At 33.9% G+C, this 12833-nt stretch overlaps 3 protein-coding genes across 3 annotated transcripts; 1 reads left to right on the plus strand and 2 right to left on the minus strand.

Annotated features, from left to right (window-relative positions):
- Nucleotides 1–209: 209 nt before the first annotated feature.
- On the minus strand, nt 210–1132 carry LOC117912166 (protein TIFY 5A-like). The gene is made up of 2 exons (XM_034826657.1): nt 1015–1132; nt 210–580 (listed from the first exon to the last, which is right to left on the minus strand). The coding sequence occupies exons 1-2, from the start codon at nt 1114–1116 to the stop codon at nt 386–388; spliced, it is 297 nt and encodes a 98-aa protein (XP_034682548.1). The 5' UTR covers nt 1117–1132; the 3' UTR covers nt 210–385.
- A 789-nt stretch (nt 1133–1921) lies between these two features.
- LOC117913326 (endochitinase-like) lies at nt 1922–2695 on the minus strand. The gene is made up of 3 exons (XM_034828267.1): nt 2302–2695; nt 2169–2205; nt 1922–2087 (listed from the first exon to the last, which is right to left on the minus strand). The coding sequence occupies exons 1-3, from the start codon at nt 2693–2695 to the stop codon at nt 1922–1924; spliced, it is 597 nt and encodes a 198-aa protein (XP_034684158.1).
- Nucleotides 2696–9030: 6335 nt separating this feature from the next.
- On the plus strand, nt 9031–12833 carry LOC117912412 (probable acyl-activating enzyme 1, peroxisomal). Its single transcript, XM_034826980.1, has 2 exons — nt 9031–9243; nt 11185–12833. Exons 1-2 carry the CDS (start codon nt 9046–9048, stop codon nt 12631–12633), a joined length of 1647 nt encoding a protein of 548 aa, XP_034682871.1. The 5' UTR covers nt 9031–9045; the 3' UTR covers nt 12634–12833.

Raw genomic sequence — 12833 nt, forward strand, 5'->3', positions numbered from 1 at the left:
AGGATATTAGTTGTTATTTCCTTATATTATTCTTTCCTTGTATCATCCTTTCCCATTCTTAGAATGGTGATTACCCTCTATATATACTCTGTACATGAACGAAAGAAAGTATGAATGAAAAACTATCATTCATCAATTTGAAGACAAACCGTCAAAAACTTTGACCAATGGTTTCTAGCTGAAATCTCTATAAATTGATGTAACAAATCAAAGGCAATTTAATGAACACGAGTGTAAATTTTTCTTAATTTACAAGTCTCATATGGCATCAGGGATGAATAGCAAGAAAATTTACAAGATGGGTTTTCTCAACTGGATCAAAATCAGGAATCGCGTTGGATTATATTAAAAGGACAAACCAAAAAAAGGTGGTCATGATTCATGACTAGCGATGGTATGGGGAGGTTGCTTCCATCCTATTCTTCCGCTTCTGGAGGAAGCGTTGCAGCGATCTCTTCATGGAAAGGGCAGTAGGGCTATATAGCTGAGAATGCAGAGATGGCGAGATCGCGTCTGAGGCAGTCGGGGTTCTTGTTTTTTCCTCCATTTCACTACTTGCAAGCAGTAAGATGGCTCTAGCCTGCAATATGCCAACAAACTTATTAATTCACTGTCATCTTGCTAGATTTATGGTTTCAACACAATCAGAAACTAGTCAAATGATATGCTCACAAAAATTTCAGAATCAACAACTTATATGTGTGATGAAATTGGCAAATAACAAAGGCTTTGGAATTTTGAATACAAGTGGGGGGCCGGCATGAGTTGGCTGCAAACACATTCATGGAACCTGTGAAATACTTGTTTTTGCAGAGATAGATTGTATTTGGACTGCCTTTATACAAAAGGTACAACAGACCCCAAAAGAAGATTTAATTTACAGGACAAGAGGCTGGGGAGGCGACTGTCACTTCACCCATTTTACCCACAGCAACAGACCCATGAGAGAATCAACATTTCAAGTAATAATTTCATTGAAAGGGGAAAAAAAAGACCAGGCCGAAACACACATACCTGAAGCTCTGTAACACCACAAACGCAGATCCTTCCGTTATAGAAAATGGTAAGCTGCTGCTGTTGCTGTTGCTCCTGTGGGCTTCCTCTTCCCGTCTCCATCCTTCAATCACCAACACAAAAACAAAATATAAATAATAAAAATAAAATAAAACTACAAAATTTAAAAGTCTATTTAATTTTCAAAATAATTTCATTTATATTTCATCTTTTATATAAAAATTAAATAATTTATAAATAATTTCATCACATGTTTCTCCTATCATTCTAATTTGATATTTTTCTCACCTCCTCTCTAATTCAAAATAAGGAAAGTATGAGACAAATTTTTTAATCAATGACAATTAATTATATTTAGTTAAAACCTCAAGGAAGGTAAGTGAAATTAACTCGTATTTTTATTTTTCCTCTCTAACACGCGAAGTTGGACTAGTAAAACTTAAAAATGGGTATACTTATAGTGCTGTAGCGTGTATCAAAGACCCTGCATGTCAAAAATGCTTTAAGAAAAGAAGAAGCGAACATGATAGCAGAGTCATAATGCGATAGGTTCATTCATTCAAGAGTTGATTTTAATCAGCCTTGCAATTATTTTAACTTTTGCTTGAAGGACAAGGTGTTGCCATAACTTGTCACGATCGAGCAGTGGAAAAATGATTAGTTCGATCCTATGCTCTAAGGTAATTCGTAGATGCTTCCTCTCAAAAACTACAGTGGAATTCATTGGAAAGAAACTGAAAGCATTTTCTCATTCATATATCAGAAGATCTTATTTTTGCACAAAAACCAATTTTCCAGTACATAGGAAAATTGCGTCCGGTTATTTATTAGTAGCTAGACACTGGTAGTATACGTAGTATACTCGCTAAGAGTACTTAGCACTTTTCCACGCCAGCAGGAAGGCTTCTTAGTTGCCGGTGGTAAGATCATGGCTTGATGGCTTGTCACCTTGTGGGGTCATCCAGTACCAGATAGCCGTCTGAAAAGATGCAGTTGGGTCTTTGGTTACCAGCTCTGGATTGTTTACAAGATCTGCTCCGATGGCCTTACCCGCTGCCTCATAATTGTAGTTGCTGGTGGAAACAATGGCCAAAGTCAGAAATGAAGCAATGTCTCTGAATTATTAATCTAGTGGAAAGGACTGAGACACTTACTGAGCGAGTTTGATGGGTCCACATGCATTTTTGTCATCTGGGGTATTAAAAAATGGTCATTTTAGAGTTAGTTCACAAAATAAGAATAATACTTACATGACCAGCAGTTAAGAAGCTAAGTGATTGAACTAACCTGCGGTCTGCGCAAAGAAAGCTGCAACCTCCTTCTTGCGAGTGTCCATGTCCCCAGTGGTGCCAAAGCCGCTGAAAGACCGAGCGGCATTGATGAAAGCATCGTAATTGAAGAGTTCACGATTGGCACATTTTGAAAGCATTTGGTTGAAATCGGAAGGGGTGATGACAGTGCTAATGTCATCGACTGTATTTGCTTCAACGGCTGAAGCACCACCCCTACACTGGCTCTGGCAACCCACTCCACAGTATGGCCTAGTACTGCCGCAGTACCCATATTGGCTGCAACATAGGCCCCCTGCGCATCTCTTACCGCTAGCCTGTCTCCCACATTGTTGTGCGGAGATTCCTGAAAGGTAAACTAAAGCAAGGAGAACCACAGCCAAGAGCTTCATCTTTTCTCACTCTTAGTATGTGTCTAGTGTGTGGTGCATGCATGATACTGAGAGCATATATTTATAGTGTAACCCGTCGGTTCTCCTTGGCTGTGTTCAATTCAAAGATGGTGGTCAAGAAACGCTCGCGACTTTTAGGTGGTGTTCTTTTGTGGAAAAATGCACAAAAGAACAATGGTTTCAGCTGATGCTGAGGTAATACCTTTGATTTTCTCTAATGGTTTCAATGCAGTTTTAGGTCTTTACAAATTAAGGGCTACGAAACGTGGCAGAAATGTTTCCCTTGCATCATTATCTTTTGTATCATGCCGATTCAGTTTTGAATCAGACAAACAATGTGAAGACTTCATTGAAGTGCAAAATTATATTTCCACAATGCAAAGCCTTTCAATCTTCATAGTGAGCCAGGTGTTAGAAGGTAAAGACAGGCACATGAAAGCAGGAGCCAGATGCCACATAAATAGGAAAGGGTAATGCATGGACTGCAAATTTTGGTTCATGTTAAAGAGAAAAGAAGATAAGAATGGTGAAACCAGGCTATCAGTAGAGCCAACCTCCAGAGATTTCAGAGCTTTCCAGAGTGATTAACCTAGAGATCTCACAATTATGTTCTACCAGTGGGAACCTACACCCAAACTGGAAATTAGTTCATGTTTGTAGGATTGGCTGGACTGGTTCACATTCTCCCACCTCTAACCTTGCTTTCTGTTCTATCAGTAATTAGGATTATTAGATCAGTAGATTAATTTGCATCTTAAATGGAAGCATAATCAATTTTATGAAAAACTACATCACATATGATTGATCAGATCGATCCAAGAAGCACGGGGCACAGCAGTTTGACAAAATGAGACATTTTATATATGAAATTCAGATCTATCTGCCAAGGCTACCCTGATTCATTCTAGAACAGGACTCCACTCTAATGGAAAATAAATGGATGGTATGCAATATCGACTGCTTCATTGCAAACTTACGGGATGATCATTTGGACTGTAGAACATCAACGGCCAACAAATACTTAAGTTGCAAATATATAAACCAAAATGAATGGGCTTTTACTTTAATTTTCAAGTAAGCTAGCTCTTTCACCATGAATGCCATACAAATTAAGTTGATTAGGCAGTGATACAAGATTAAAATACGAATGGGACGACATCTATAAAGAACGATTTATAAAAGTAAAAAAAAAAAAAAAGCACACACATGCACATACATCCGGGATGCACGTATGTGCATTTAAAGAATACAGTTATCGGGGCAATTCATTTAAGGTAAAATTATCAAATAAGGGGGGCTAAATATGATAATAACCAAATTTGATAATTGGACAAAATAAAATAGGAGAGACTCCCTCAAAGGCCATTTAGAAAGATAATAGGCCAAAATTCCATTACTATCCTTTACCTAAAGTGACTAAATTTTTTTGGAGCATTTAAATTGCCCTAAAGAGCTGAATTTTTATTTTTAGGGCACTTAAAGCTTGTGGCCCCACATTAACTCTAATTAATAAACACTTAATTTTAAAATCAAAATTTTGGTTTTTAACCCTTATAAATTAAAATTATGATAACATTATAATTTGGTATCTAAAACATACCAAAATACTTCTAATATATATTTTCAAACATTGAATGTGTTTTCTAAAATATTTCTTTTTTTTTACTATAATTTTTACTTTTACTTAAAAAAAAGACTAGTTCCATAATTATGTAATAAGAATGATGATTTTTTTCACAATTTTAATTTGATAAATCGTGTTTTAAAATTAAGGAAGAAGAAATATCTAATTTTTTTTATTTGGGTTATCTAAAAGAATTAGAAAAGAATGTAGAATGTTTAATCGTGTTTAGTTTTTTATAATTAGATACTTTTAAAAAATATATGATTTTTTTTTCCTTTTTTCCTTTGCAAAATGTTCTTATCTTAATTTTATATTTTTTCTTTCAATGTATCAAGTTAGATGTCAATACACTAGAAATAAGTATGGATCTAATACTCGTTCATAAAGATTTAACTCTTATAGAATTGATGAAAAGAGGTATATTTATTATCAAACCAATTTGTTTGTTTATAAAAAATGATGGACAACTTATCATGTACCAAACTATAGGTATTTCATTGGTTCATAAGAGTAAATATCAAACTAATCAAAGATACCAAAAAGAAAAATATGTTGATAATAAGAATTTTGATTATTCAGTGCAATAATCAATGAGGTGTAAAAAAGTATCTCTAATACTATTATTTTGACTTTTTCATTTCCAAAATTTTCTTCATTGTCCTTTAATGTAAGTTTTGTTTTCAAAACTTGTTTTAATTTTTCTTGATTCTTGCTCTTTAATCTCTCTTCATAGACTTGCAATAATCTCATAGCATTTTGATCAATGATCATAAAATCTAAATTTTCAATAGTCAAAACAATATAATCTGACTTCAAATTTAAAAATCAAAGTATTTCTTTCAATCATAAGAGTTTTAGTCAAATTTGTATCATTTTTTTAATCAATTCACAATAGCCAATACTCTACAAAAATAATTCGAAATTGATCTCAATTCTTTTATGTTCAAATTTTCATATTCTCCTCTAAAACTTTGCAGATGAACTTTTTGTTCCTTGTCTACCAATTTTGTTTGTGTTTTGTATTATCTTTGATACGTCCTTGGAAGTGGTTTCAATTGAAATCTTATCAAAAGTACCTTCCTCCATTGCTTAATAGAAAGTTACAAGTAACTCTCCAATAATCCTATTATATGCTATATTTAAATTTCATTTTTAAAGATACTTGTAATTAAACTTGTTATCATATGCTATATATTTTTAAGTTTCTTTTTCATCCCTTCATAGGGTTACAATTTCGGCTATTTGTTTGACTACAAAGTCATCAATTAATATTGTTGGATTATGAAATCTTACTCAATTTTATTACGTTACACAATGAATGTTGGGGATCAATTAAGCTCTTCATCGAGCTTGCAATGGTCAAACTATCTTATAAGCTCTCTACGATTGAAGGGTGTGACACTTTGAGGAGAAGTTTTTTATTTGTTGAATGATAAGATTCCTCTCTTGTTGTATTTAACCGTCGTATGATTTAGTGATTTCGTTATCAAGTAAAAAATATACACAACTACAATTAAGGAGAAGAAAAACCTCCATCATTATTACAACTTTTTTATCTTTATTTGATTAGTGTGAGGAGTGAAGGCAAATCCAATTTGGGTTTCAGTTCTATGGCCCTAGTCAGCCTCTGTCCAATCATGACTAGGCGTTCTTCGCTTTAAAAAAGATAAATAAATTGGGTGGGGTGTTGTTGTGTGATGGTTATCCAGACCGTGAAATATCAATGGCCATCCAATAACCTGCAACTAGACCTCCGGGAAAACAAAAAAAAAAAGAGGAATAAAAAGGTTTCTGATGCAATGGGCCTCAAATTACGTTGATGCCTTCGATCTTTGTCTCTTACCAGCACGTACACATATTCTTTTGGTTTTTATATTAAGGTTTATGGTCTGACTCAGAATTCATATAACTATTCCAGTTCGAAGAATCCAGATCAATGCTCTGCAAATCACATGCCATGCACTTTCTACCATAAGATTCTTAGAGATAAAGAATCTCCGATCGATCCACACTTTATGGCACAGTGATGTGCTCATCGTACCAACTTGAATATCATTTTAAATTGCTTCTGTCGTCTCATTTTTAGATCTCACATGGCAATTAATTTGCAGAGGCAATTAATTTGCAATGTACCAAATAAGCACTAAGCAACCCATGGTGCCAATTAAAATTACCGGTGACTTAATGATATGGTTTTTAAAATATATAATAAAGCTTAAAGTCTGTTTAGTAATAATTTTAGAAAGTATTTCTAGTTTTTATAATACTTAGAAAATAAAAAATTTTAAATGTTACAAGGATTTTAAATATTTTTTAAAATCATTATCAAATGCATTTTTAAAGTATTTTAATAGTAATTTTGATAAATATTTTTAATCTTTTTAACACTTGAATTATAATTTTTTTTAAAAGGCTATAAATACTTCCTATAATCACGGTCAAATGAGCTCTAATTACCAAGAATTAATGGAGCACAGGTTCTCATCCATATGATACAATATCAATGTGATTGATAGAACAAATTTAATTTTCCATTGCACAGGAAAATTTGGTCTCATTATTTATATTCTTAGTTGAACATGTTGGTGCATTAGCTATTCAATCCCTCTAGGTAGTTTCATCACTGAGATCACAAACTTTCAGTACATTTGGTAGCATAACTTCACACAGCATTGAGAATAGGCAAAAGGCCTTTGATTGTAGCAATCCAAGTTGTCGCCATAGCCAATCTGCAACATGTCTCAGCACCTCTTATAGAACCCAATCCAATCATAAGAAACATGAGTTGCATGGATCCTTGACTCCTCGCCCATAATATTGTTTACCAGCAGGGCATGGCCAGGATGGGGACGTCCAGTAGCTTGTTCTCTTCCCTTAAGAATATATATATATATATATATATATAGAGAGAGAGAGAGAGAGAGAGAGAGAGAGAGAGCTAAAAAAGCTGTTAGGTTTGCAGAAAAGAAGGAAAAATGAGAGCATGTTATTTCCTTTGCCATTCACTGTATTATATACAGGTTATAAGAAATATGTGTAAGCTGTATACAAGAGATATAGGTGAGCTACATGTGTATAATTGAGGGAGAGAACATGGATATAAGAGATTGGCAGAGAAAATGGGTAGCGATTGCTACCAAAAATGGATATATGATGATCATTTATCATGAAGAGAAAGGAAGTAAACATTTAAATAAGCAGAATGTCAGACAGCTTAGGAATGACAATCAATTGTCCGAGTGTAAACATGTAGCATAAAAGAAGGAAAGCAAGGCCAACATGTGATGGCGATAATAATGATGATTGACGATCCTAAAAAGTCCTCTAATCATCTTACAGTGTTGTAATGAACAATCATTCACCTCATACATTGAAGCCTTAATATTCCTAGGAAGCTAGCTTTAAATGTCCTACCTCAGTGAAAATGGTCACCATTCACGATTACTCATCCCATGTACTAAAGATGTGATCGTCCTTGTACATTGAGGAACAATTAAGCAGCACACCGCGAAGATAATTGATTATTCTTACCAATCTTTGATCACCCTTGTGGAAATTCTTAATCTTGATTAGAGCTCAATTCCTATGGATAAACCTATTATCCATAAAATTATTTTATCCTCTTCTTTAAACATGACCCTGAATTGCAATAGTTGTGAAATAAATCGGTGAAAGTATTCAAGAATTATAGTAGATGTGCATTTTTGTCATAAGTAGACTATACTACTTCTTCACATATAACTTCTTTGACAAGGTTTTCATCATGCACAATCACTCTAAACCATTACAAATATCTTCTACCATGGCTTTATCGAGTTCATATTATATATTGCCTCATTAAAAAGATTTAAATGGATCACACTAGCAACCTTATCAATTATTATTTATCTCTTAAATATCTCATCTGTCATATATAGTCTTACACACTTTTTGTTGAATGAATAGATTTTTAATTTGTTGTTGCATTGGGAAAATTTATTTCCATAAAATTTTGCTATTTTATACTTAGCCCCAAAGATTATATATCAATTACGATATTATTTGATATAGAGAATCAAATGAGAAATAAATTAATAATAATAATAATAATAAACAACTAAACAATCACATGAGAACACATGATAAAACATGGTTGCAAAATATATCTACATTCATATGACGAAAGGAAGTAAATTCATTATAGTAATTAAAGTCCTAAAAACTTTTAAATCCTAAGTTTTTTTTACAAAAAATGAATCATCATTTCAATCAAAATGTCTTCATCATTTAATTGTATAACAAAATCTTAAGAACAACATATTTTCTAATAAAAAATTATGTAAATAAAAATATTAAAAATAGACTCAAAATTGCTAGCTTTTGAGATTCTTTTCAACAGTCACTTCAAAGAATTTTAAGTAAACAACTCTAGTGGGCTCATTTAGTGGATAGCAATGAGGCCATTAAGAGGACGATAGAGTATCAGTCGGTTGTATCCTAATCCCACGATGCCACTCTCATCCCTGTAAAGGCCAGAATTTATGAATTAATTTGCACAAAAAGGAGCGTCATGCAACTATAGCCAAAATACGTGCGTTCTCATCTTGATCACCCACCACCGTACATTTTTTTTCCCTTTTATATTGGGTTTTATGGGCTGAGTCAGAAATCACACGAATGCCCTTCTTATACCGTCATTCTTGTTCTTCTCCTGATCAAGGGGAAGAACAATACTTGGACTGCATTCATGGAGGGTCTGGTTCAATGTTCTGCGAATTACGTGCCCTTGTCTCCTATATGCTTCTTAGAGAGAGCAGCTGTTGTTTATGGATATAAAGACTCCATCATTTATGGCACAGTGAGGTATACCTGGAAAGAAACTCTTCAACGATGTGTCAACCTGGCTTCTGCTCTGTCACGTCTGGAGATTTTCCCTGGTGATGTGGTAAAGTTTGCTCAGCCTTCCTTGGAATACTTGATTAATACCTTGTCCTTATTGAATCAATGGGCTGTAGTACTCAGCTCTTCTTTTTGCTTAATTATTATTATTATTATTTAACTTTGAAAAGAATTTCACCCCCTCAAAATTAATTTAAACTCAGAAGAAGTTTAACGTTCAAAATTTGTAGAATCAAAATTAAGAAGCTTTTGTAGAGGAACCTTCTGAATAGCTGACTGTAAGTAAACGATGGAAGCCAGGGTCAACTGCGTAGTACAAAGTGAAGTAACATGGAAGTACTAATCTCTTATCAATTGTTTAATTTCTCAATTATTTTTCATTGGCAAAGATTATGGAGATGGAGACATTAGTACGCATGTTATTTAAGTATAATGGTCATTTAAATAAGCACCTGGTAGTGGGAGCACAAACTAGTGTCCTACACCGATTAGTCACGTCTTTCTTTGTTCCGTCCTTTCTAATTATGGTGAGAACATGTAGATATAATATGCTTGCGTGAGTGGATTTGTTCATTCAAAGTCTTCTTATTTTTTTCTATAAGGACAATATTATATATGTCAAGGTTGAGAATCTTGTAGTTATGTCATGTCATAAAATTTAGCCAAGTTATGTCACATCAACATGATGTAATTTTAATTTTGATTTAGATGATTTTTTTTCTTTTTATTGGCTTTTACGTGCTAAATTGACATGTATCATGTGATACGATCATGTTATGTATTTAGATGTTATTATATTTTATTAGACTCAATCATTTTGTATCTTATTTCTTATTGTTTATACTCAATCTTATTTTTAAAATTTTCCTATTTTATTTACTCTTTAATTATTTTTATGATAATTTTTATATCAAATACTATTAACAATTTATACTATTGTTTAATCCTTCCTCAAATTAATTAAATAAATATTTAAAAAGTTATAGGATAATTCTTAAATCACAAAAATAAATTCACTTTTAAAAAAATATTATAATCATTTAAGTAGTGTTTTTTATTTAATTTTAAATAGAATTAGAAACTAAATATTGTTTAATAGTGTTAAGTATCAAATTATTTATTTTTATAATATTTTATTTTTATTAAATATTAAAAAATAAAGAAAAAACTAAATACATTGACTTTTTCTATTTTAAAAAAAAAATCTAAAAATAAATTACTTTTAATAAAAAAAAACAAACACCTTCCAAAACAAAAATTATCATCAATTGATTTTTTTTCTTACTATAACATTTCATTTCTATCTTTATCTTTTTTTTAAAACTCCCTATCAATATCTTTTTTTAATTTTTTTTTATTCTCTTCTTTATTCTTCGTATGATATATTTCCATCCTTGGTTCTCCCTTTCAATAATAAATTACACTCCAGTTCTCCCTTTGAGTATTAAATTCTTGTTGCTTTTATTTCAATATGGGTTTAAAGTAGGCATGAAGAACAAAAATGATACTTTGGTGCGCTCCATGAATCTACTTATAATTAAAAGAAGAATTACACATTGATTTTTTATATATTTTTAATTCATTACATAGAACATTAACTTTTTGAATTCAACCAAACTTACGCGGTAGTTCTATAATACAATTCTATTCATGGCCACTATCATTAAGGATTAATTTAGAAGTATCTCTGCGGAATCCCAAATGAAAGAACAAATTTCTTTCCGAAGCCACAATGGAAGGCACAAATTTTTAATCAAGGCGCACTGAGATGAAGTCTAAATGCTTAAAGTAGATTCTCTATCCTTGAATTCATTCTTAGATGGTTGTTGCACTTAATAAATTGATTTCCATGGTTTCCCAGTATACCCTGATATTCAAATCATTGAAACACCAAATGCTTCCTGAATCTTGAATTATGTCACCTATTTGAAAATAGTTTGTTCTATGGGAAGTTGAAGCTTTGAAACCTTGCTTTTGTCCATGGCAGGTCGCAGCTTTGGCCCCAAACGTACCAGCCCTCTACGAATTGCATTTTGGTGTTCCAATGGCTGGGGCAATTCTATCTGCTCTTAACCCAAGGCTGGACTCAACCATGTTGGCATTGATACTACAGCAGTTAGAGGCCAAAATCATTTTTGTAGACTACCAATTCCTTCAAGTCTTCCTACAAGCATTAGACATTCTCTCAGAGGCCAAAATTAAGCCACCCATCCTTGTCCTGATATTGGAGTGTTGTCATCCAGCAACATTCTCCAGTACTATTGAAAAAATCCCAGCTGGTAACTTGGATTATGATGGCCTTCTTGATATGGGACAGCCTGATTTTGAGATAATACGACCCAGCAATGAGTGTACTCCCATCTCTGTGAATTACACTTCAGGCTCTACGGGGAATCCGAAAGGGGTAGTATACAGTCATAGAGCAGCCTATCTCAATTCCCTGGCCGTAATATTTCGCAGTGATTTGAAACAAATGCCTGTGTTTCTATGGACAGTTGACATGTTTCGCTGCAATGGCTGGTGCTTGCCCTGGACAGTGGCTGCTCTTGGTGGAACCAATATCTGCCTTAGAAAAGTATCTGCCAAAGTCATTTACGATGCTATATTTCTTCACAATGTAACTCACTTTTGTGGTGCGCCATTCCTTTTGAACTTAATTGCAGATGCAGCAGTCACTGACCAGAGGCCACTTCCCCACAAGGTTGATATAGTGATTGCTGGTGCCTTGCCACCACCTCAAGTTCTCATGAAGGTTGTAGAATTGGGATTCAATGTGACGCATTCATATGGGATGACAGAAGCCCTTGGTCCTGTGACAGCCAGACTGTGGCACCCCGAGACAAATTCTTACCAACACGCAAAGATAAAGTGTTGCCAAGGGCTTCACAACCTGATAATGGAAGGGGTTGATGTAAAAGATCCAAGTACCATGAAAAGTGTACCACGTGATAGGAAAACTATCGGCGAGGTGATGTTTAGGGGGAATACTATGATGATGGGGTACCATAAAAATTTGAAAGCCACTCAAGAAGCTTTTAGAGGCGGGTGGTATCGGACTGGGGACCTCGCAGTCATGCATCCCGACGGTTACATACAGATGAAGGACCGCTCCAAGGATGTGATCATTTCTGGGGTAAAGACTATAAGCACCATCGAGATAGAGGCAGTGCTAGTTGGTCATCCAATGATTATGGAAGTCGCTGTTGTTGGAAGACCTGATGATTGTTTGGGAGAGACGCCATGTGCGTTTCTAAAGTTGAAGGAAGGGTGTGCTACAAGTGCTGAGGAGATCACTAATTTTTGTGCAGAGCGATTGCCGGCTAATATGGTTCCCCAAACCATAATTTTTGGAGATTTACCAGTCAATTCCACCGGAAAGATACAAAAATTTGTTCTCAGGGAAAAGGCTAAGGCGGTAGGCGAACTTCCACCCTGATGATCTAAAAATTGCAGTTGTCTTTTGATAAAAGGCATATGGTGTTTTATGGTTGATACATATATATATATATATATATATATATGTGTGTGTGTGTGTGTGTGTGTGTGTGAGATAAAAGATATCTTGTGTGTTTATGGTTTTGTAAGGAGTATGCACAAAAGAGTGAAGTATATATATATTGGTACTAATCCGATTCT

This window comes from Vitis riparia, chromosome 4, assembly GCF_004353265.1.
Source record: "Vitis riparia cultivar Riparia Gloire de Montpellier isolate 1030 chromosome 4, EGFV_Vit.rip_1.0, whole genome shotgun sequence".
Lineage (NCBI taxonomy): Eukaryota > Viridiplantae > Streptophyta > Magnoliopsida > Vitales > Vitaceae > Vitis > Vitis riparia.

Coding starts and splice junctions, on each gene's coding strand:
- LOC117913326 (XM_034828267.1), bottom strand. CDS start 2,695: ATGAAGCTCTTGGCTGTGGTTCTCCTTGCTTTAGTTTACCTTTCAGGA. Junction 2,206..2,301: donor TTTCTTTGCGCAGACCGCAG/GTTAGTTCAATC, acceptor TTAATACCCCAG/ATGACAAAAATGCATGTGGA. Junction 2,088..2,168: donor GGACCCATCAAACTCGCTCA/GTAAGTGTCTCA, acceptor TGTTTCCACCAG/CAACTACAATTATGAGGCAG.
- LOC117912166 (XM_034826657.1), bottom strand. CDS start 1,116: ATGGAGACGGGAAGAGGAAGCCCACAGGAGCAACAGCAACAGCAGCAG. Junction 581..1,014: donor GTGGTGTTACAGAGCTTCAG/GTATGTGTGTTT, acceptor GGCATATTGCAG/GCTAGAGCCATCTTACTGCT.
- LOC117912412 (XM_034826980.1), top strand. CDS start 9,046: ATGGAGGGTCTGGTTCAATGTTCTGCGAATTACGTGCCCTTGTCTCCT. Junction 9,244..11,184: donor AGATTTTCCCTGGTGATGTG/GTAAAGTTTGCT, acceptor TGTCCATGGCAG/GTCGCAGCTTTGGCCCCAAA.